The sequence below is a fragment of the Balaenoptera borealis genome (assembly GCF_965194805.1).
Source record: "Balaenoptera borealis genome assembly, chromosome: 1".
Classification (NCBI taxonomy): domain Eukaryota; kingdom Metazoa; phylum Chordata; class Mammalia; order Artiodactyla; family Balaenopteridae; genus Balaenoptera; species Balaenoptera borealis.
Window position 1 is genome coordinate 165,745,489 of NC_138860.1, and position 20,899 is coordinate 165,766,387.

At 42.7% G+C, this 20,899-nt stretch overlaps 1 protein-coding gene across 9 annotated transcripts in view; it reads left to right on the top strand.

Moving 5' to 3' along the window:
• Nucleotides 1-20,899, top strand: part of KIAA0319L (KIAA0319 like) — a 123,833-nt gene that overhangs the window by 85,629 nt on the left and 17,305 nt on the right. For 8 of the 9 annotated variants that reach the window (XR_014236171.1, XR_014236172.1, XM_082362769.1 and 5 more), the window contains exons 6-16: nucleotides 2,936-3,033; nucleotides 6,307-6,394; nucleotides 6,858-6,950; nucleotides 8,792-8,924; nucleotides 11,982-12,210; nucleotides 13,398-13,521; nucleotides 14,270-14,402; nucleotides 16,159-16,307; nucleotides 18,343-18,494; nucleotides 18,862-19,000; nucleotides 20,545-20,704. Coding sequence is in view for 7 of the 9 variants with exons in the window: in XM_082362769.1 (XP_082218895.1) it covers nucleotides 2,936-3,033; nucleotides 6,307-6,394; nucleotides 6,858-6,950; nucleotides 8,792-8,924; nucleotides 11,982-12,210; nucleotides 13,398-13,521; nucleotides 14,270-14,402; nucleotides 16,159-16,307; nucleotides 18,343-18,494; nucleotides 18,862-19,000; nucleotides 20,545-20,704 (1,498 nt within the window). In the remaining 2 variants the exon portion in view is untranslated. The remainder of the gene's footprint in view (nucleotides 1-2,935; nucleotides 3,034-6,306; nucleotides 6,395-6,857; nucleotides 6,951-8,791; nucleotides 8,925-11,981; nucleotides 12,211-13,397; nucleotides 13,522-14,269; nucleotides 14,403-16,158; nucleotides 16,308-18,342; nucleotides 18,495-18,861; nucleotides 19,001-20,544; nucleotides 20,705-20,899) is intronic. The other variant, XM_082362774.1, reaches the window with a different exon arrangement.

The window sequence follows — 20,899 nt, forward strand, 5'->3', positions numbered from 1 at the left end:
GGCTCGAACCCGTGTCCCCTGCACTGGCAGGCAGACCCCCAACCACTGCGCCACCAGGGAAGCCCTAGCTGAATGATTTTAAGCAAATTATTTAACTTCTCTAAGTTTCCATTTCTTTCTCAGTAAAATGAGGATAATAATCCCTACTTCATAAGGTTACTTTAAGGGCAAAATGAAATGGTATATAACGTACCTATATACCTCAGTGCCTAGCACATAGCTGATGCTCATTAAATGTAGATTTTATCATGCCCATTTAAAACTGAGACTCAGGTTAACCTGTTTATTTTGGCCAAACAACTAGTAAGTAGCAGATACAGAACTTGTAGAGAAGTTATTCAAGACTACTACTAATAGATTTGTCACGTAAAAAAAAAGACAAGCCCAATGTAATATACAATATTCAAATTTATAAAATATATAAATTAGGGGATGATTAATTTATTACTTAAGAAAACTTTTGTAATATGCGCATCCCTTTAACCTTTGAAGTACATGTTAATATAACAAAGTTTGACTTATAAACACATATTCTCTTAAGATTATCTGTGACATGAAGTGAAGCATATGTTGATGGAAAATGATTGCATTGGCTTTGTGTTAACTCTCATTATAAGGTTAGTCAAGTAGCTCATTGTAAGGCTAGTTAAGCAAAATGCCTTACTGTATTCAGGATGGGGTCCTTCCATTTTAGGTACACATGTTTCCAACACAATATCCCTACTTTCTGGGCCTAGTACCAAATAGTGTATTTATGCAAAAAGTACTTTTCCAGAACCTAAATGCCCTCTCTGTTCTTTATTTCTGCCCTCACATTGAGTTTTCCTTATCAGTTCATTCCACCTTCCTATAGAGAAACATATTCCTTTCCTCCTCTGGGGCTAAGTTAAGGTGAATGGATTTGGTGGCCTTTGAAGATGCAGGTAAAGAAAGAACTGCTTTGAGCTGCAGTTGCTTCCACTCTTTTGTGAAAGATATCCTGGCTCTACTGTATTTTCTTTTCTAACCCCTATCTGCATATACATTTCTGTGAGTTGATATCACCTTGTATATCAGTATTCCAAAACACATCAGTTCAAAAACAGATTCTTGCAACTCTCCGCTCCCCCGTTTCTTCAGTCTTAATCAGATACATGAGATGGATGGTTTCAAACTTTGAAAGGTTGGGGACGATGAGGCAGGACCAGCTCTGCTTGTTCTTCATCCCTCTCATCTCCTATGGCGGCTCCTGCAGCACCTCTCAGGATCCCTCTAGGGTTCAGAGGCATGATTTGAAAACCACTGCCCTAAATCATTAAAACCAGCATTCTGTCTAACAGACTTATACTCAGTTGTTCCTACCCTTGGGCAAATTCCTGTCTGTAAGGCATAATTCGTCCCCTGAGCTTTTCTGTTCTAAGAGTATTGTCATTTGTTGAAATTTGTGTTGCTAGCCTTAGATGTTATAAAATTGTCAATTCCCAAGCTAGTGTGAGTCTGTTTTCTGTGTGGGAAAAAAAATTTCTAACTACAGTTCAAGAAATGTCATCTCTTAGCACCAGTCCTACTTCTACTTCTTCTTTCCTGCTCCTCACCTAACCTAACTTCTACGTATACATTTATGAGAGCTGCCTGGGGCTGACAACTGGCCAAAACAAAGCTAGTATTCTCTGGAGGAAGGAAGAGTAATAGATCTTGTATCTCAGGCTTATAAAGTAAAATCTAGTCTTAAGACTGTTTGGAATTAAGTTCTGTGTGTTAACTTTAACTTTTGAACTCATGAAGTAAGAAAAAGATGACCAGTTCTCTGTAAGCATTTGAGACTTCTTTTTTTTTGCCTTTTATTTTTCCCTTTTTGGGTAGTAAATTAATGAAACCTCCCTACCGAATCCCACCCTTTCCTAGCCATAAATGCATCTTGTTCCAAAAAATATTTAAGACCACTTTAACTGGGTAGGGATTCCATTTAGATAACAGGATTCTATCCTCACCCTACCCAGTCATACAGTCTGAGCTACAAATGAGGACCATTTAATGCTTCATTTGATCTTAATTAATTTCAGTGGGGCCTGTTTTAAATGGGCCATCCCTTACCACCTTCCGCAGTGTGTTACTTAGCTCAGCAGGAATGAAGTGGCTCTTTTAACTCACCAGGGTGTGATGACCTCAGTGAGACGAGCATTGTTAGCACTTTTTATTTATTTATTTATTTAAAGAAATTCACGTTCTTTTATTTATTTATTTATTTATTTATGGCTGTGTTGGGTCTTCGTTTCTGTGCGAGGGCCTTCTCTAGTTGCGGCAAGTGGGGACCACTCTTCATCGTGGTGCGCGGGCCTCTCACCATCGTGGCCTCTCTTGTTGCGGAGCACAGGCTCCAGACGCGCAGGCTCAGTAATTGTGGCTCACGGGCCCAGTTGCTCCGTGGCATGTGGGATCTTCCCAGACCAGGGCTTGAACCTGTGTCCCCTGCATTGGCAGGCAGATTCTCAACCACCGCGCCACCAGGGAAGCCCAGCACTCTTTAAAAAGGTATTTTTGAACCATGTTATTTAAAAGTCATTGCTGTTCTTTGTTGCAAAAGAAGTTTTGCAAGAAAATGGCCTTTATTCCCAATGAGTTCATCCATAGTGGTTGGTAGGGCATGTATTTTCACTGGGATGCCATACCATGAGCAACCTGGTATTTTGGGGAGGATTGGCCGAAAGCAGCATGGGTATGGGGCAGGAATGAGCATTGCTGGGAGAGAGTGGAAGAAGCCCTAACTGTAGTTGAGTCAGCAGAATCCACCTTTTCTTTCAACAGAATGTTTGTTTTCCCTTTGGCTTTGGGGTAAAATCTTGAAAACTAAGGTCTTGTCAAGATTTAGAAAAATTTTGTTATTCGCAGGCTATGTGGTTGCCCTCTTTGTGTGTAGGTGTGTGTTTTCATGATTTTTGTAACTGCCCTTCTATAGGAGAAACCTACACCTACGACTGGCAACTGATTACTCATCCTAAAGACTACAGTGGAGAAATGGAAGGGAAACATTCCCAGATCCTCAAACTATCCAAGGTGAATTTGCCTCCTCTCATTTGCAGGGATGGGGTAGAGGTGTTGACCATTTTCTAACATGTATAATAGAGAATTTTCTGTCCACACTTAACTTAGGAACAGTCTTTCAGAAGCAAATCCTCCAAAAGTCTGGCTGGCTGACATCCAGTATTTGTTAGTGTGTGATTCTCAAATTTTCATTTATGGTGAGAATATTGTATAAGCATAGTGGTGATAGCTGAAAATACACACTAAACAGCTTTTAAGGGTAACATAAGGATTTCAGAATTTGGGAGATAAGCTAGGTTATTTGTGGCCACATGACTGTGTAAATTGGCTCAGTCTTTTTTTAGGATTCAGTGTAGTTATTAAGAGCCATAAAAATGTTCATATTCTTTGGCCAAGCAATTTCTTTTTCCTTCCTTCCTTCTTTCTTTCTTTCTTCCTTCCTTCCTTCCTTCTGTCCGTCCTTCCTTCCTTTCTTTCCTCTCTTTCTTTCAACAGCTGTTCATTGTATACTAGTTATGTGGCAGGTATTGGGGATTTACTAGTGAATTAATCATAATATTAACATTTAAGGAAAATACAGTCTAGTAGGTGCTACTGACCAGAAGCAGGTAGTTATAACAGGAGTACACTAGGTCAGTGCATGGGGTATTGAAGCCCTGGGGAGTTAGAGTAAAATTTCTTAGAGTTGGCCTAGTTGGGTCATGAAAGGTGACTGGCTTACTGGGTAAAGGGTGGAGTTGTAATACCCCAAGCAGAGGAAGCAATATGCCTACTGGGCCAAATAATAGAGAGAAATGTGGGAAAAAGGGAATTTTATGTGGTTCATCCTGACTGGACCCCACGGTATGAGAGGAACAGTGGCACAAGTAAGTTGGAGAGATGCAGGTGCCAGATTGCACAGAGCCTTGTGTGTGCCAGAGTGAGGCCTTTGACTCTTATCCAGAGGGAATATGGTGCCTTTGAAAGGTTTTAAGCAGGAGAATGACAGGTTCAGATTTTCAGTTTAGAAGGATCACCCTGACTGCAGATTGGAGGAGATAAGACTCAAACTAGGGAGACCAGGGAGGAATCTATTGAAAAATGTAGGTGTGAGATGATAATAGTCTGAGTGAAAAAAAACTAAATAAATAAAATAAAACTTAAAAACCACCTATTGAGCTCTTACCATGTGCCAGAAACAGTGCTAATTATTTTATGCAGTTATTTCATTTAATCTTCCTAACAACCCCAAGATGTAAATAGTAATATTTGTTTTACAAATGACGAAACTAAAAATTAGAAAAACAAAGTGGTTTGGCCAAAGTGTGCAAAGCTATTAAATGGTAGATTTGAACTGGAACTTTCCATCTCTAAGCCCATGCTCTTAACAACTGTGCTATGATGAATGGTTAAAAACTAAGGTGATGACAGTGTGAATGGAGAGAAGTGGGTGGATTTGAGAAATATTATGGAGGTCAACTTGGTGATCAATTAATTGGGTGGAGGTGTTGAGGAAGAGAAGTCCAGGATAATTTTAGCCTTTTGGCTTAGACACCTCATTGGATGTTGGTATATTTGTGGTGATATTCCCTGAAATGAGGAACATAGAAAGAGGAGCAGGTTTGGAAGAGGTGTGCAGATAATTAATTCATGTTGGGACAGAGTGAGTTTGAGGTACCTGTGAAACATTTGAGTGGAGGGACCAATAAGTAGTTGCGGGTAAGGGGCTAGAGATCAGGATGCAAGTCTGGGCTGGAGAGATAAATTTGTGCACCAGCGTCAAATAGTTGACAACTGAAGCCATAAATAGATGAAAACATCCAGAGAGTGTGTAGCGTGAAGTAATAAACGGATTGCAATTGGAATCCTGGGGAACACTGTCATTAAAGGTATGGAAGGAAGAAGAAATGGAAGAAAATGAGGAGTAGGCCTAGAAGTGAAAGCCAAGGAAGGAGAGCATTACAAGAAGAAGGAAGTGGTCAGAAATGCTCCATGCATTCAGTTAGCGTTTACCCAAAGGAGATAATTCAAAAGAAAGAAAAAAATCATTTTAGCTGAAAGATGTTCACCACAGCATTAGTTATAATAGTAAAATTTTGGAAACAACCCAAATATCCAACAATGTGAAATGCTTATGTGAATTATGGCACATTTATTCATATACTCTTCTGCATCCATTAAAATGACTATTTAAGGACTTCCCTGTTAGCGCAGTGGTTAAGAATCTGCCTGCCAATGGAGGAGACGTGGGTTTGAGCCCTGGTCCGGGAAGATCCCACATGCCACGGAGCAGCTAAGCCCGTGCGCCACAACTACTGAGCCAGCGCTCTAGAGCCCGTGAGCCACAATTACTGAGCCTGTGTGCCACAACTGCTGAAGCCCGTGTGCCTAGAGCCCGTGCTCCGCAACAAGAGAAGCCACTACAATGAGAAGCCTGCTCACCGCAACGAAGAGTGTCCCCCGCTCGCCGCAACTACAGAAAGCCTGTGTGCAGCAACGAAGACCCAATGCAGCCAAAACTAAATTAATTAATAAATTAATTAATTTAAAAAAATTAAAATGACTAAGAGACTGTTCTAATAGGGAAAGTGTTCATGCTAAATGAATGGAAGAAAGAATAATAAAAAGTTTGATATATCGTGATTTTAGCTAGGCCCTGAATACCACTGAAATATGAGCTCCTCAAAGGTAGGGACCTTATCTAATTCCTCTCCAAACCCCAAGCCTAGGACAATGACCACATATAATTGATTCTCAATACATGTTTGTTGAACAGATGTACTGTTTATAGCTCTTTTTTTGGATGTGGTAAAAGATTAGAAGGAAATAAGAAAAATGTGATTAATTGGGGTGTTAGGACAATGGGATTGTGGGTGATTTTTTTTTATGTTATGTTCGTACAGTTAGTGGAAATCAGGAGGGGGAAATATTCAGATATTTGAGAGCTATTTGGTGTTTTTACAAAATGTTTTTCTTTGCAGAGATGATTGTTTTAATTTCATAACTGTGAAGTAGGATGGTTGGACCCTTAATGTTCTTCTGAAAAGAAAATGGGAGTACAGAGATATTGAAATCCCTTCTCTTGTTCCGAGTCAGCTAGTAATGAGATTCACATGAAAAGCTATGGTTTTTTAGTTTATAATTCATTGTTTCATATCTTCAGCTAGTTTACTTTCTCCATTTTGGAAATGGTGCAAGAAGAGGAGAATTCAAGAAACAGCATTGGAAAATTCAGATATATATGTTATTTTAAATATAATTGCTGCTGTTTGTGGTTGTCTAAAAGATCTTCTCTCACTTCTGCAGCTCACTCCAGGCCTGTATGAATTCAAAGTGATTGTAGATGGTCAAAATGCCCACGGGGAAGGCTATGTGAATGTGACAGTGAAACCAGGTATGTTACCCAGCCCTGGCCGTGTCTCCACTGCTCCCTCTGCAGGATTCCCAAGGAGATGGAGATTTGATTTTAGGGGTTTTAAATTCTCATTCTTTTTTTGTAATATATTTACGTATTGGGCAATTCCTAGTTCACAAAGCTTGTTTGTTGTCCACCTCTGCTCAGCTTGCTTGAAAGCAGGCAGTTGCTGCTATAGTACTTCTGATGTAGTAGGTAGGACATGAGCATTGAAAGAATGCGCAGGGCATGGCCTTAGCAGTCGTCAGGTTTAGAAGAGGCTTTAACACTCCCAGGTGTCTTAGGTTAGAATGGCAGCCTGATCTTGTGACTTTCCCATTTGGTGATGCTCAGCTCTCAGTTATGTAATAGAAACTGACTTATGCTCCACCCAGATATGGCCTGCTTCTCCTATAATTTATAAAGACCCTCTTCCAATTTACTGTGGGTCATGTTCTTGCAGAGCCCCGTAAGAATCGGCCTCCTGTTGCCATTGTGTCACCACAGTTCCAGGAGATCTCTCTGCCAACCACTTCTACAGTCATTGATGGCAGCCGTGAGTACTTGTCTAGGCATGATGTTTTAGAAGTGCCTTCACTGTGTAGTGGTAGAAGGTTTGGGGCCAGCTATGTCTTACTGTCATGCTGTTTAGGCCAGTCTTCTTGGCCGTGTTAGGGGAAGACCAACCATCTGAAGCAATTGATTAGGAAGTAAAAACCAGACAGGCCCTGTTTAAAATCCCCGTTGGCCTGTCTGCAGTAATAGTTCTGCCCTGAGATGGTAAGAAAGTAGGATTATTCATGTATTTAGCATTATTTTAGTTGAAACTTGCTGGTTTTCAAATTCGCTTGCGTGGAGTTGCCATCCTTAGCTTTGGAAACAAAGCTCCTTCCTATCATGACAAGATAAGTAACTGAGAGTCTTGACAAAGAGCTCTCACTCAGCCATCACTGCCTAGCAAGATTCTCGTCAGCCTTCTCCTGGAGAGACTCACAGAATGGAGCACACACCCCTGCCTGGGCCCATTGTTAACATGTCACCCTTCAGAGTAGTGTCACCTGATGGGTGACATGAGAGGATTTCTGGGCCTTGGCTCTGTGTGTGCAAGAGGTTTCGGGCCTGTCGCCCTCCAGCATTGGCTTGGTCTCTCTGGAGGCCCGTTAAGGCCCTGTCACCCCTGAGTGTCTTGGCACAACAGGGGCTTGTGGCAGAGGCAGCTGCCGCTTTAGCAGAGGGATCTCTAGCGGGTTAAACCTTTCATGTAGGTGATTCTGGCCAGAAGAGGAGGACAGAAGAGTAGCAGGCCAAGAGGAAGAGGCAGACTAGGAAGAAACACTTGTGAGAGTGGCAGAAAGGGTTCACTTAGTACCATTTTATTTTATATTTTTGATTAGATCAAAGTTGAATAATATGTAAAGGTACACAGTGAAAAGAATCACTACCCTCCCGGTCTCCCAGCTATCCAGTTTTCCTCCAGACAACCAATGGTATTATCTTATGTATCTTTCCAGAGATATTTGATGCGTATATGAGAAAATACATACACTGTCCTTGTGACACACATTACGTGCACTGTTACGTACAGTGTTTGTTTCTATATGTTGGAGAATTTTTCTGAATTAATACATGCAATACTTCTTCATTCTTTTTTTCCTTTAATGATCACATAGCCTTCCATGATATGAATATATGATTTCATTGTATGAATATGTACTTGTTTTCAATCTCTATTGATGACCATTTAGATTATTTTTGACTTGCTATTACAAATAACGTTATCGTGAATAATCTTGTAAGCATGACATTTAACACAAATATTAAATGTCCTACAGATACACAACACAAGTGCAAGTATATCTGAAGGATTAAATTCTTAGAAGAGGAATTACAGGGACAAAGATAAATTTTCCCAAATTGCTCCTTATAGATGTTGTATCAATTTATGCTTCCACTATGACTTATGAGGGGGCCTCTTTCCCCACACTTTTACCCACATAATGTGTTGTGAAACTTTGGTGTTTACCAATTTGAGAGGTTAAAAAAATGCTATCTCAAGTGTAATTTAAATTTGCATTTCTTTTTTAAGTGAGGTTGAGTATCTTTTCATGTGTTTAAGACCTTTTGATTCTCCTTTTTTTATACATATACTTAATACAGTAACGTTTTAACCAGAGGTTGCCTGTGTTGGAGTCCTTGGAAAACTACGCAGTGGAATATTCATAGAGAGGCAGAATGACCCAATAATCCGAGGGAAGAAACACTCTGGAGAGATAGTCTGTAATTTCATGAAGTTTTCCTAGCCTCAAATCTCTGGGTAGTTGCCCTGGTTTGTGTAAACTGGATAAGTGCTAAGACCCAGTGCTCTCATGCTGTAACTGATATTTCTTTATGTTCAAGAAAGCACGGATGATGATAAAATCGTCCAGTACCATTGGGAAGAACTTAAGGGACCTCTGAGAGAAGAGAAGATTTCTGAAGATACGGCCATATTAAAACTAAGTAAGCTCGTCCCTGGGAACTACACTTTCAGGTAAATCTGGATCCTTCAAGTTTACCATAGGCCATTTTTTTCCCCTTGTGGGTTTTACATTCTTATAGGAGTCACTCTGACAGATGTCAAATTCCCTGTAGAGTTGGCTGATAATATAGCCTTTGGTTCTACTGGTTCTTTGAGCCATGTTGTAACTGTGGTCACAATAGTGATAACTTTTTAGGACAAAGGTCCTTGCATAATAGATCAGGATCCACACCGCTAATCCTTCTCAAAGCCTTATTTGGCATATATCCAAACCTTTTTTTAGAATTTCTGTCATTAAGTGAAAGGGCCCATCTTCCTTTGCCTTTTCTCTGGAAAAATCTAGAAGGAATCTACTCTCATCTCTCCCCTTTGGGAAATGCTTCCTCAACTTAGGATATATCCAAATCTTTACTTTTGACTTAGTGGTTTATTTGAATATGATTTGTAGCATCTTTCTCTGTTGGGGCTTTTCAGAGAATTTGATTCAAAGTCAGTTCTTTTGGGAACTAGTGTTGATATACTAGACTGTGATTAATGAGTGTGAGGCTGACCCTAGAGTAATCCTCCTTATATTTGCATTATTCATTGTAGGCTACGAAGCACTCGTACGTGAGTGTCACGCAAACACCATATGTACACTATACCATCCTCATTTTACATCTGAGAAAAATGAGGCTCGGTGTATTTACTAACTTCTCTGAGGTCACACAGCTAGAGCTGAAATGCAGATTTTCTAATCCCCAAGTCAGGACTCATTCTACTCTGCTCCTTGACTTGGCCTATATATATTTTGTTTATGCTTCCTTGAATGCCCTTCTCAATCTGTTGGGACTCCGCCTATCTTTAAGGACCTCCTCAGTTTTCTGTGAGGCTCTCTGAGATCCCTCCAGAGAGGAGAGGGTATGTCCCTCCTCTTTCCCTGTTGCACTCAGTGCCTCTATGTGGTGCCTGCCATGGTGCAACGGCTTGTTCATGGGTATCTGTCTTCCCCACTGGATCTGAGATTAATCACGTTTTAGACACTACCAGAGACGCAGCAAGGAATGTCCTAGCACAGCACCTACCATATAAATAAATATACAAGTTCTGACTTAGCAGCCCTCTCATTGACTCAAGACTTCAAGTGAATGAAGGGTAGCTGCCATTACAACAAGGTAGGAGCCTTCTCACTGAGTTAAAATGGAAATGTGAGTTGGTTTTCGCCTTGGATTTCTAATATAGGAATTTTAACATTTATGGAATTTAGCCTGGGCGATGATGATCCGTTTTGAAATAGTAACAATAAGAGCTACTGCTTCTTGAACATTTACTGTTTTAAGTACTGTTCTGAGCTCTTTGCACGCAGTAGCTCATTTAACCCTTGTACCTGATATTATAATGGCTCTTATTTTACAGATTAGGAAATATAGTCACAGAGAGGTTAAGTAATTTGCCCAAGGTCACACAGGTTGTATGATTCCAGAGTCTGAGCTTTTAACCACAATGTTAACCTAGAGCGTTTTGGGTGAATGGGATATTGGGTGCAGTTCTTTTTTTCTAAGCCTCAGTGCATGAAATGATGGGATTGGGTTTGATTAGCATTAAGGTCCAATCTGTTTGATTCCACTTACCTTTTCCTCTCCCCTGCTTTTACATGGCAGTGGCCTCTTTCCCCAGCCCTGTGGTCAGCTGCTGTTTGGTTCCAGAACTTTTGCGTGCAAGCCAGGGACTGTCTGAGGTGAAAGTCAGCGTAATGGGCAGCTGCCATTTTGCCATCTGTCTATAACTTGCTTTTGTTCTGAAATAGGAGACAAATAAGACATGTTAAAAAATAAAAAATAAAAAACTGAAAACAGAGAAACTGGAAGGAGAGGAAAACTTCTGTGGATTTTTCTTTTTCAGATGTTTGCTGATTTGCACATGTCTGTGTGTCTGATTTTTTGTGTTCTTTTTCTAAAGGCTGTAATATCAGAAGTCCCCTTAAGACCATAGGTAAAAAGTGAGATTGTGGGATAAAAACCCCACAGATGTCTGGCTCTTTCTGTGGCTGGTTGTGAGATTTAAACAAACGACATGTCTTTTATATGCTTTTCCTCTTTCTGTCAGCAAAATGGAAGCAGCCCAAACCTCCTTGCTTGCTTATGCTCACATTTTGAGGTGGCAAGAGAAGCTTTAGGCTGTTCAGCTGGAAGGCATCATTTAGGTAGAAGCCTGCTCTTACAAATGAACATTTTTTTTTCTCTTGCAAATTCTTTTTCACACTGGCACAAACTGTGGGATGCTTGCGTAGGAGAATTCATTTCCATCTCAGGCTCCTGTCTTACTGGAGCTAGCCCTCCTGGTCCATCCTAGAGGCTGTCTGCCCAGGAAGTCCATTCTTGTGCTGTGTACACAGCCAAAACAGGATGATGGGAGGAGAGCCTGCTGCAGTCAGAGCTTGCTTTATTTAGTGTAGCGTCTTTGAACCCCATAGGAATAGTGGCCAGGGATTATTGCTTCTTAAGACTTGGTTCTGGGCTTTGGAGTCAGAGAACTGGGCTTGCATCTTGGCTCACTGTTTAGCTCTCGGCAGGTTTCTTACCTCTCTAATGCTTCTATAATAGTGAGGTTGATGATACCTATTCTATATGATTGTTGTGTGGGCCAGATCAGACAATGCTTATTTATAAAGGTCCCAGCCACAGACACATGCAGGCAGCAGAGTGAAATGGTGCTAGAGATATATTGTCTAGATTTAGATCCTGACTCCACTATTTTCAAGCTTTCAAGCTTGGGCAAGTTACTTTACCTCTTTTTGCCTCGGTCTCCTCATATGTATAAGGAGTAAAATGGGGATAGTACTTTATAGAGCTGTTGTGAGGATTGAATGAGATATAAAGTGCTTAGAACAGTGCCTGGCACACAGTAAACCCTCAGTCAGTGTTAGCTTCTAGTATTATTCTAAATTTCCAAAAAGAATGGGTTAGAATTGGTTACCGATTGGTAATCCTGCTACATTGGTATTTTTTAGCCTTGATTTTCATTTCTTCCATGTTTATTCCTCTTTCTTTAAGACCATCCCTGATTGCATTCCTCTCTCTTTCCTGATAGCTTGACTGTAGTAGACTCTGATGGAGCTACCAACTCTACCACTGCAAGCCTGACAGTGAACAAGGCTGTGGATTACCCCCCTGTGGCCAATGCAGGCCCCAACCAAGTGATCACCCTGCCCCAAAACTCCATTACCCTCTTTGGGAATCAGAGCACTGATGATCACGGCATCACCAGCTATGAGTGGTCACTCAGCCCAAACAGCAAAGGGAAAGTGATGGAGATGCAGGTAGGAGGGAATAGTTTCTGTCTTTTCTTGCCCAGGGAATTAGAGCTGCTGGACTGGGTCACCCATCCAAGGCTTATTTTTCTCCATCTTAATAACCAAAGTCAGATTAGTGAATAGAACATTTGAATTTTTTAAAAAATCTAGAAAGATTAAGGGGCCTTTAGTTAACATATTAGCAAAAACCTTATCTTAAATGTTTAGTATTAGAGGAAAAGACTGGTAGCTGCTCTAGGATAATTTCAGGGAGTCAAATTCTTTAGAAGCTACAAGGGTGCAAATTTTTTTTTTAATTAATTTTTATCGGAGTATAGTTGCTTTAAAATGTGTTAGTTTCTGCTGAAGGGTGCAGAAACTAACACAGTGAGCTCTATTACAAATTGGAGGAGATTGCCTGACTAGATGGTGAGCATCTTCTCTCTGGAGATATTTAAGAAGAGACTAGATCTGTCACCAGGCAGGTAACATAAGTAAATGAAGAAAACTGGATGGGGACTGTGGCAAACCGGAGGGCGTAAGCCCTGACCAAAGGGGTCAGCAGCCCTCCAGTCAGGCTGGTTGTTGCCACGCTGGAGTATCGTCCCCGTGTTGCTAGGTCCTCCAGCTTTTCAAGACAAGACAGAAACCTAGACTTCTATGTGAAATTTTCCAACTTTTAAGAACCCTAAGGCCAAATAAAATGTCTGCAAGGTATTAGGTTAGGTTTCTCCTCTGTTGCAGAATCTGTACAGACCTGTAAGGGCACGCACAGCATTACAAAGCATCTTGAGTCATTGCTGCCATGTTTTATCGAGGCAGCTTTGTTAGGATCACGCTGTGTGGCTTCAGTAGGAAGAACATTGTTTTGTAAATTGTGTTATTTTTCTATATGTTCATGGTTTTCTATCTGCTTGGGTCATAGAAATGGATCTTGATTATCTCTGCACATTTTCCTGTACTCGCCTACCTTGTGAGAGCTCTGACTTTATTTGAAACTGTTGCTGTGTCAGAGGGTTATTTCCTTGAAGGGTGAAACTTTTAACAAGATGTCCCACAGTGTCTGATTGAGCATTCAGTAATTATGTTGAATTGGGAGGTAATGGCCCACTACCAACCTAGGTTTAGAAAACTGGGTAAACCATTTAGACCAGAGTAGGACTTCTTGTATGATGTGATTCCGGGAGCCCACTTGTCTGTATTTATATACCCAGGGTGTTAGAACACCGACCCTGCAGCTGTCTGCCATGCAAGAAGGAGACTATACTTACCAACTCACAGTGACTGACACAATAGGACAGCAGGCCACCGCTCAAGTGACTGTTATTGTGCAGCCTGGTAAGTTCTAACCTTGTGGTGCAGGCTCTTCTGTTGGCTGGTCCCTTGGCCCTTGTGGGGAGAAGAGGGCTTGGGTTCTGAGCTCTATGAGGGTGGAAGTGGGAGTTACCAATCCACCAAGCCCCTGGCAGCTGCTATTGTCCATTCCCCTAGTGCTTTCTTCATAGCTAGAGAGAAGGAGTATTTCACAGCCTCGCTTGTGCCCTTGCTCTTGGCTAGTTATTGTGCCTTCAAGGGGAGCTAGCAGATAGAGTCTCTGCCAGCTCAAATCTTACTATGTCCTATTTTTTTTCTTTTTTTTGGCTGCGGCTTGCAGTATCTCACTTCCCCGACCAGGGATTGAACCCGGACCACAGCAGTGAAAGCGCCGAATCCTAACCACTAGACCACCAGGGAACTCCTCCCACCATGTCCTTTAAAGGCCAGCTTAAAGCCCACTTCCTCAAGAAAGCCCTACCTTATCTTTCAGACCCTCTCATTTGAACTCCTATAGCATTATACTTCAAATTTAGCATGGAACTGTAGCTTCATTATATTTTTCCATGTTCCTTCAGAGTTGTTTTATACGTTTCAGTCTTATATTCTTCATGCGAGCTCCCTGACCATACCCTTACCTCACACAGTATCTGACAGTTCTATGAGTGGAGAGGCAGAGTCCTTGAGGCTTCCAGAACATATGTCCCAATTGGTTCCTCTCCTTTCCCAGCGGGACTGCCTGCTTTTGAACTCCAGGTCTCTTGTCTTCTAGAAAACAACAAGCCTCCACAGGCAGATGCAGGTCCAGATAAAGAGCTGACCCTTCCCATGGATAGCACAACCCTGGATGGCAGCAAAAGCTCAGATGATCAGAAAATTATCTCATATCTCTGGGAAAAAACACAGTGAGTATTGACACAAAATCCTTATGTATGCAAGGGCTCCAGACCTTTGAAGAGCAAGGTTTTATTTGCTTTTAAGAGTTTACTTTCTCTTATTAGCTTATCCAAGGGGGATTACTGAGAAAGAAATATCTGCAATCCCAAACTTCAACTCTAAGAAAAATATAATTTTTGTAAGAAAAAAAAAAAGAATGCTTACCATTAGCTGTCCCCAGGTAGTACTTTGTGGTCCTGGTGCTTTTACAGGTACAATCCATTTGCTGAAATGCATAGTTTAATTACACTTGAGAGGCAGGATGGAAGGGGTAATGGAGCAGAAAAATACTGTTGCTCAAAATTAATTGGGTAAGGCTGTCAGGGGGATGGGACAGAGCAGCTCTTGAGAAGAATTGAAAATTCATCTCCAAAATGAAAGCATTACTCTGTTATTGTTTCCTTGAAGATACCATATACCATTTATGTCAGCCAGAGGCCAAAGGCAATAACCAAAATAATACTAATTAAATTGGAATTACCTAATCGAACCATTCCTGGTTCTCACAGTTTCTTTCAGCTCCTTTAAACCATAACAAATGGAACTCAGATTATATGCAGGATCCCACAGGAAGCAATTCCAAGGAAGAGTTAAAAGCATTCCCAATTTCCAAAGGTAGCAACCATAGGACAGACTGGGTTTTTTGTTTTTGCTTTTGTTTTTGACTAGGATGTTAGAGATGGGTGGGGAGGGGCTGTAATTTGACTTGTAAAAGCACTTGACTTACGATTAGTGAGTTGGATTCTAGAAATGATTTTCCTTAGCTTTCGTTTCTATCTTTTGGAGAACCTAATTTTCCTCAACCCAGCATGTTTTAATTATAACTGTTTATTGAAGATACAGCAGATAAACCTTTTAGTTGAGTTTTATTAGTGTTTACAGCAGAAATAATCCTTAGCATAGTTTCTTGGAGGAGAATCTGTTTCAAGAGGGGGCTGCTAGGGTCAGGGTTATACATTTAAACAGCAAAACAAAACAGAGCAAAACCTGGGAGTCTACAGGTTTCTCTGGTTGTCCTGCAGTGTCAAGAAAAGCTCCGAGGCATTTTGACCCTTGAGCAGAAGGGCTTTCTGGTACATGTGCAGTGTTGTGCCTACACGCTGGCCCAGAGCTCGCTCACCTGCTGCAGCGTGAGGCCACAGGGGAGAAGGAAAGCTACGGGGCATCCTGGGTCCTCTGTGGCCCCTGTCCAGGAGCTGGAGGGAGTTTTGCCTGTAGAACTGCTAAGAAGAGGATGGTTTTTCCCGGAGAGTTCCTCTGTAGCTTTGGCCCACTTCCTTTCCCTGACTTTTCAGCAAGAGGGAGTTTGGCATGTGATTAAGAAATGCATTTTGCTTCTTTTCTGGCAAGAGCTGAACCAACCACTGGGCCAGAAATGCTTTTCAGAAACATCACTCTTAAATCATTCTTTTGATCAGAGACCTGCTCAGAGCACTTTCTTCCTTTTACTGGAGCAGCAAAGAGTTTGAATGTTCTAGAAGCTCTTACAAAGGATAAGGCTAGATGTGTTTGAAAGCTGGTGAATGGAATTTTCTGATCAGCAGGTAGCCTGTATTTTGGGGCCAAATGACACTCTGTCCAAATGGAATATTTTTAAACATGCCCTCTCAAGGTGTGAGAAACAATAGTTCATGTCTTAGCTGAGGCAATAATTGTCTGCTCCTGCGGGGACAGGAGAGCAGTAGACAGGTACAACTCCACCCTCTGGTTTCTCTCTTTGTCCAGGGGACCTGACGGGGTACAGCTTGAGAATGCTAACAGCAGTGTCGCCACTGTGACTGGGCTGCAAGTGGGAACCTACGTGTTCACCTTGACCGTCAAGGATGAGAGGAACCTGCAAAGCCAGAGCTCTGTGAATGTCATTGTCAAAGAAGGTACCTCACTGCCTTGGGTTGGTGCAGCAGCCTCTGGGTCAGATAACTGAAGAATGCATCATCTCTTATTTGGTTGCAGAAACTGATTAGAGACAAAGTAGGGAAGGAAGTTAGAGGTTAGGGTAGCTGTTAGTTGCTTTTCTACAACAGCCTTTGAGTGAGCGACTTTTTTTTTTTTTTTTAATAAATTTTATTTATTTATTTTTGGCTGTGTTGTGTCTTCGTTTCTGTGTGAGGGCTTTCTCTAGTTGCTGCGAGCAGGGTCCACTCTTCATCGCGGTGCGCGGGCCTCTCACTATCACGGCCTCTCTTGTTGCGGAGCACAGGCTCCAGACGCACAGGCTCAGTAGGTGTGGCTCACGGGCCCAGTTGCTCCGCCGCATGAGGGATCTTCCCGGTCCAGGGCTCAAACCCGTGTCCCCTGCATTGGCAGGCAGATTCTCAACCACTGCGCCACCAGGGAAGCCCTCGACTTTTTTTTTTTTTTTAATTAATTAATTAATTTATTTATTTATTTTTGGCTGTGTTGGGTCTTCGTTTCTGTGCGAGGGCTTTCTCCAGCTGTGGCGAGCCGGGGCCACTCTTCATTGCAGTGCGCGGGCCTCTCACTGTCGCGGCCTCTCCCGTTGCAGAGCACAGGCTCCAGACGCGCATGCTCAGTAGTTGTGGCTCACGGGCTTAGTTGCTCCGCAGCATGTGGGATCTTCCCAGACCAGGGCTCGAACCCGTGTCCCCTGCATTGGCAGGCAGATTCTTAAACAATGCGCCACCAGGGAAGCCCTCGACTTTTAAGGTGAATTTTAACTTCTTGTTTTCCCTCTCTTCCTTCTCAGTTGAATAGGGAAAGAATTAAGATTTTTTTCCTTTGTATTTTTTTATAAATAAATTTATTAATATATTTATTTTTGGCTGCCTTGGGTCTTCGTTGCTGCGTGTGGGCTTTCTCTAGTTGCAGCCAGCGGGGGCTACTCTTCATTGCAGTGCGCAGGCTTCTCACTGCGGTGGCTTCTCTTGTTGCAGAGCACAGGCTCTAGGCACGCGGGCTTCAGTAGTTGTGGCACTTGGGCTCAGTAGTTGTGGCTCACGGGCTCTAGAGCGCAGGCTCAGTAGTTGTGGCACACGGGCTTACTTGCTCCGTGGCATGTGAGATCTACCCGGACCAGGGCTCGAACCCGTGTCCCCTGCATTGGTAGGTGGATTCTTAACCACTGCGCCATCAGGGAAGCCCTGTATTTTTATTTTGCCTCTGCTGCTGGGGTTTCTGTGACTCTCCTGCTGGCTACAGTGACACCTGCTGTCAGACCTTAGAATGACTGCCCTGCACTGTAGCTTCCTATGCGCATCCTAGGAGCATGCACGCTGAGGCCAACCTGAACACAAGTGGATTGACCTTGCTCTGGTTTGCAGGCACAGTGATCAGTGATGGTCTTGGGAGAGGTCTATAAGCTGATGGTAGGAAAAACTATCAGATATGCAGGTGATCCCCAAACACAGTATACTGAACTCAGTGAGTAGAGAGCACACACTGAGTACACAGAGCTGCAGGTGGGGCCCAGAATAAGAAAAGTGTCGCTCTTCTTTTTCTCTATTAAAGTGCTAAGGAAGGAGTCAAAAAAGATGTTCAGAGAATAACATTTTCAGCCATATTTTGAAGATAATTTGTGGTATCAGCTGATGAAACCTGAACTTCAGGGCTTTAATCCACTTTAGGCCTTCGTTTCCAATCATCATATATCCCCAAGCAGAGAAATGGATTCCTTTGGGGGAGGCTGCTATGAGAATACAAGAGGAAACTATACTTGTCCCTTCTACTGTACTGATGTCAGGGGAACATTTCTCTGGGTGGGACTGGAGCCTCAGGACCTGTGGCACTGGTGGCGTTAACTCTACACTGTTAGTTGCTGGCATGGATAAGCACTTAAAACAGTTCTCCATTTAAGATAATTTTGAAGTTTAATTTCCTTATAAGCATCACGAGAAGCATTTCTTCTTTTTCTGAATGTTACATTTTTTTCCATGGTTTCTCTTTGTTTAGAAATGAACAAACCACCTACAGCCAAGATAACTGGGAATGTGGTAATTACCTTGCCCACAGACACGGCAGAGCTGGACGGCTCCAAGTCCTCAGATGACAAGGGGATAGTCAACTACCTCTGGACTCGAGACGAGGGGAGCCCAGCTGCAGGGGTGAGTGTGCCAGCAGGTGGAGAGCTACACAGGTCAATGTGGTGCGATGAGGAGAGGAGGCTGAGCTAAACACTCCAGTACCTGTTTTAACCAAGCGGTCTCTTATGTCAAACCTGGATTGTGCTCTGAAATCCAGGGAGGTTAAATGACTTGCTTAGGGTCACCCCTCAAGCTAGTGTGGAACAGAATGTGATTCTTTTCCCTGATTCTGGTTGCGGTGGGCTGTAGTGCCATCATAGAGCAGGAACTGCCGCGAGTCAAAGCCGTCTAGCCCAGGGGGGACTTAGTTATGACAGATGCAACAGCTGACTCCACGAAAGGAGTGTGGTTTTGTTCTGCCACACAGCCATGTCGTTCAACCCCACAGGAGGTGTTAAATCACTCTGACCACCACCCTGTCCTCTTTCTTTCCAACCTGGTCGAGGGAACCTACACATTTCACCTGAAAGTGACTGATGCGAAGGGTGAGAGTGACACAGACCGGACCACTGTGGAGGTGAAACCTGGTGAGTTCATTTAGTGAGGGGTTGGAGTGGAATTGCTGGATCAGCCTAGCAGGGCCTCGATCTTGAGACCCTTCCCCCAGCATGGACAGAGCCAGATGGCATATCCAGCTTTAAAAAAATCTAGAACCCCCAAGCTAAGAACTCCTTAGAGACTTTCTGTTCCAACAAGACCTCTCCTACCCACGCAGAAATATGGACCTCCCCCTACTTAGCTCAGATGGAGAAACAGAAACTCAGAGAGGGCAGGGCTTGCTCAGCTTCACACAGCAGTTGTGTCAGAGCCAGGCCTTTGGGCCCCTACTCCAGCACTTTCTCCTCTACGTGTGACTGATGAGAGAGGACTCAGTGTGCTTTGGGAATCTGAGCACAGGAATAACTTGAGTCATGATGTCTTATCAGCACCCAGCTGCAGAAAATGATTTATTTTTGTAAGTTGAGCCTCAGGCTTTATCTGACAACCCCCAGGGAAGGCAAAGTAACCGGCATCCTTTACATTTTTAAGATTTGCAGAAATAAAATTTCTTTCTTAAATAGAACCATGTTTTTGTTTTGTATCGAGGCTAATTTGGTAATAGGGAGGAAGTGAGTACAGGGTGAGGTAGAGCTTTATAAATTCCTGAACAACTGATGAGAAGGTACTAACTTTAAACCTACTCTTTATTATCTAGGCCAAGCTAATGTACAGATGTCTTGGATGGGAAGGGATCTTGGCAGGTCTTCCAGTCCTTGTCCTACCTCTCGGAAGGACAACAGCCAAGACACTGTAAAGTCTCTTCTGTGTTTAAAATCAGATCACAGATAGTCTACTAATTATATAAATTATACATCAGGACAGGCAAATGGTGCATCCAAGTATGTGAATAGGTATTCTGAATAGTCACTTTTAACTTGCAAGTGTAGAATAGTCTTTAGGACTTAATCAAAAGTGTAAAGCACAATGGTCTTATAGTTCTAGAGTTGTAAAAACATCGTCCAGTTGTGATGTTGTTTTAAGGAAATCCTTGTTTCTTGGCCACCTGTATTTCCTTTGTGTTTATGGTTTTCAACACTGTAGGGCAGATGCATTCCCATAAGATTGTTGAGATGGAAAATTTCCCTCCCATTGTTGTAGACAAAGTACAGCAAGTTACTGAAAATCAGATTGGATCAGGAGAGATTGCTAGATACCTGCCACTTGGCCTGGAGAGTTCAGCAAAGCCAACTGGGCAGAGACTTTTAAAATAAACCTTGAAGTGTTTCTCTGTTCCCCACTTCCTTCACTAAACCCCATCACTTCGGCCTGGTCCCCAGCACATGTGTGGTAATTGCCAGGTTGGTGTAGAGACCAGGAATGCTTCTGAAGCTCTCCAAGCCAGCCCCAGATTGCTGGGGACGAGGACAAAGCAATGGGGAATTCACTGTTGTGCCTTTCCATTTTGAAGGAGGGCAGTTGCATTTCTGAATGCTCTCACCACATTCTCTCCTGGGCCAGAGCACATGCACAGTGGCAGGTCTATGTTAACTCTCCTACTTCTAAAGCCATGACTGATCCACATGCTTTCCAGATCCCAGGAAAAACAACCTGGTGGAGATCATCTTGGATGTCAACGTCAGTCAGCTAACTGAGAGGCTGAAGGGGATGTTCATCCGCCAGATTGGGGTCCTCCTGGGGGTGCTGGATTCCGACATCATTGTGCAAAAGATTCAGCCGTACACGGAGCAGAGGTAGCTGGGCAATGAATGGGGGGAGAAAAGGAAAGACCAGGGGGTCCCCTGGGCTTCTTGACTGAGCTGAGAAATAGTGTGGGTAGGTATAGAAGGGTGGGCTCTCTGACCAGGAACCACTCATGGTGTTCATTTTTTTAATGAAGAAGAAATGTACTCTTCTAGTACAGGTAATGGGCTCTGTACTAGACACTG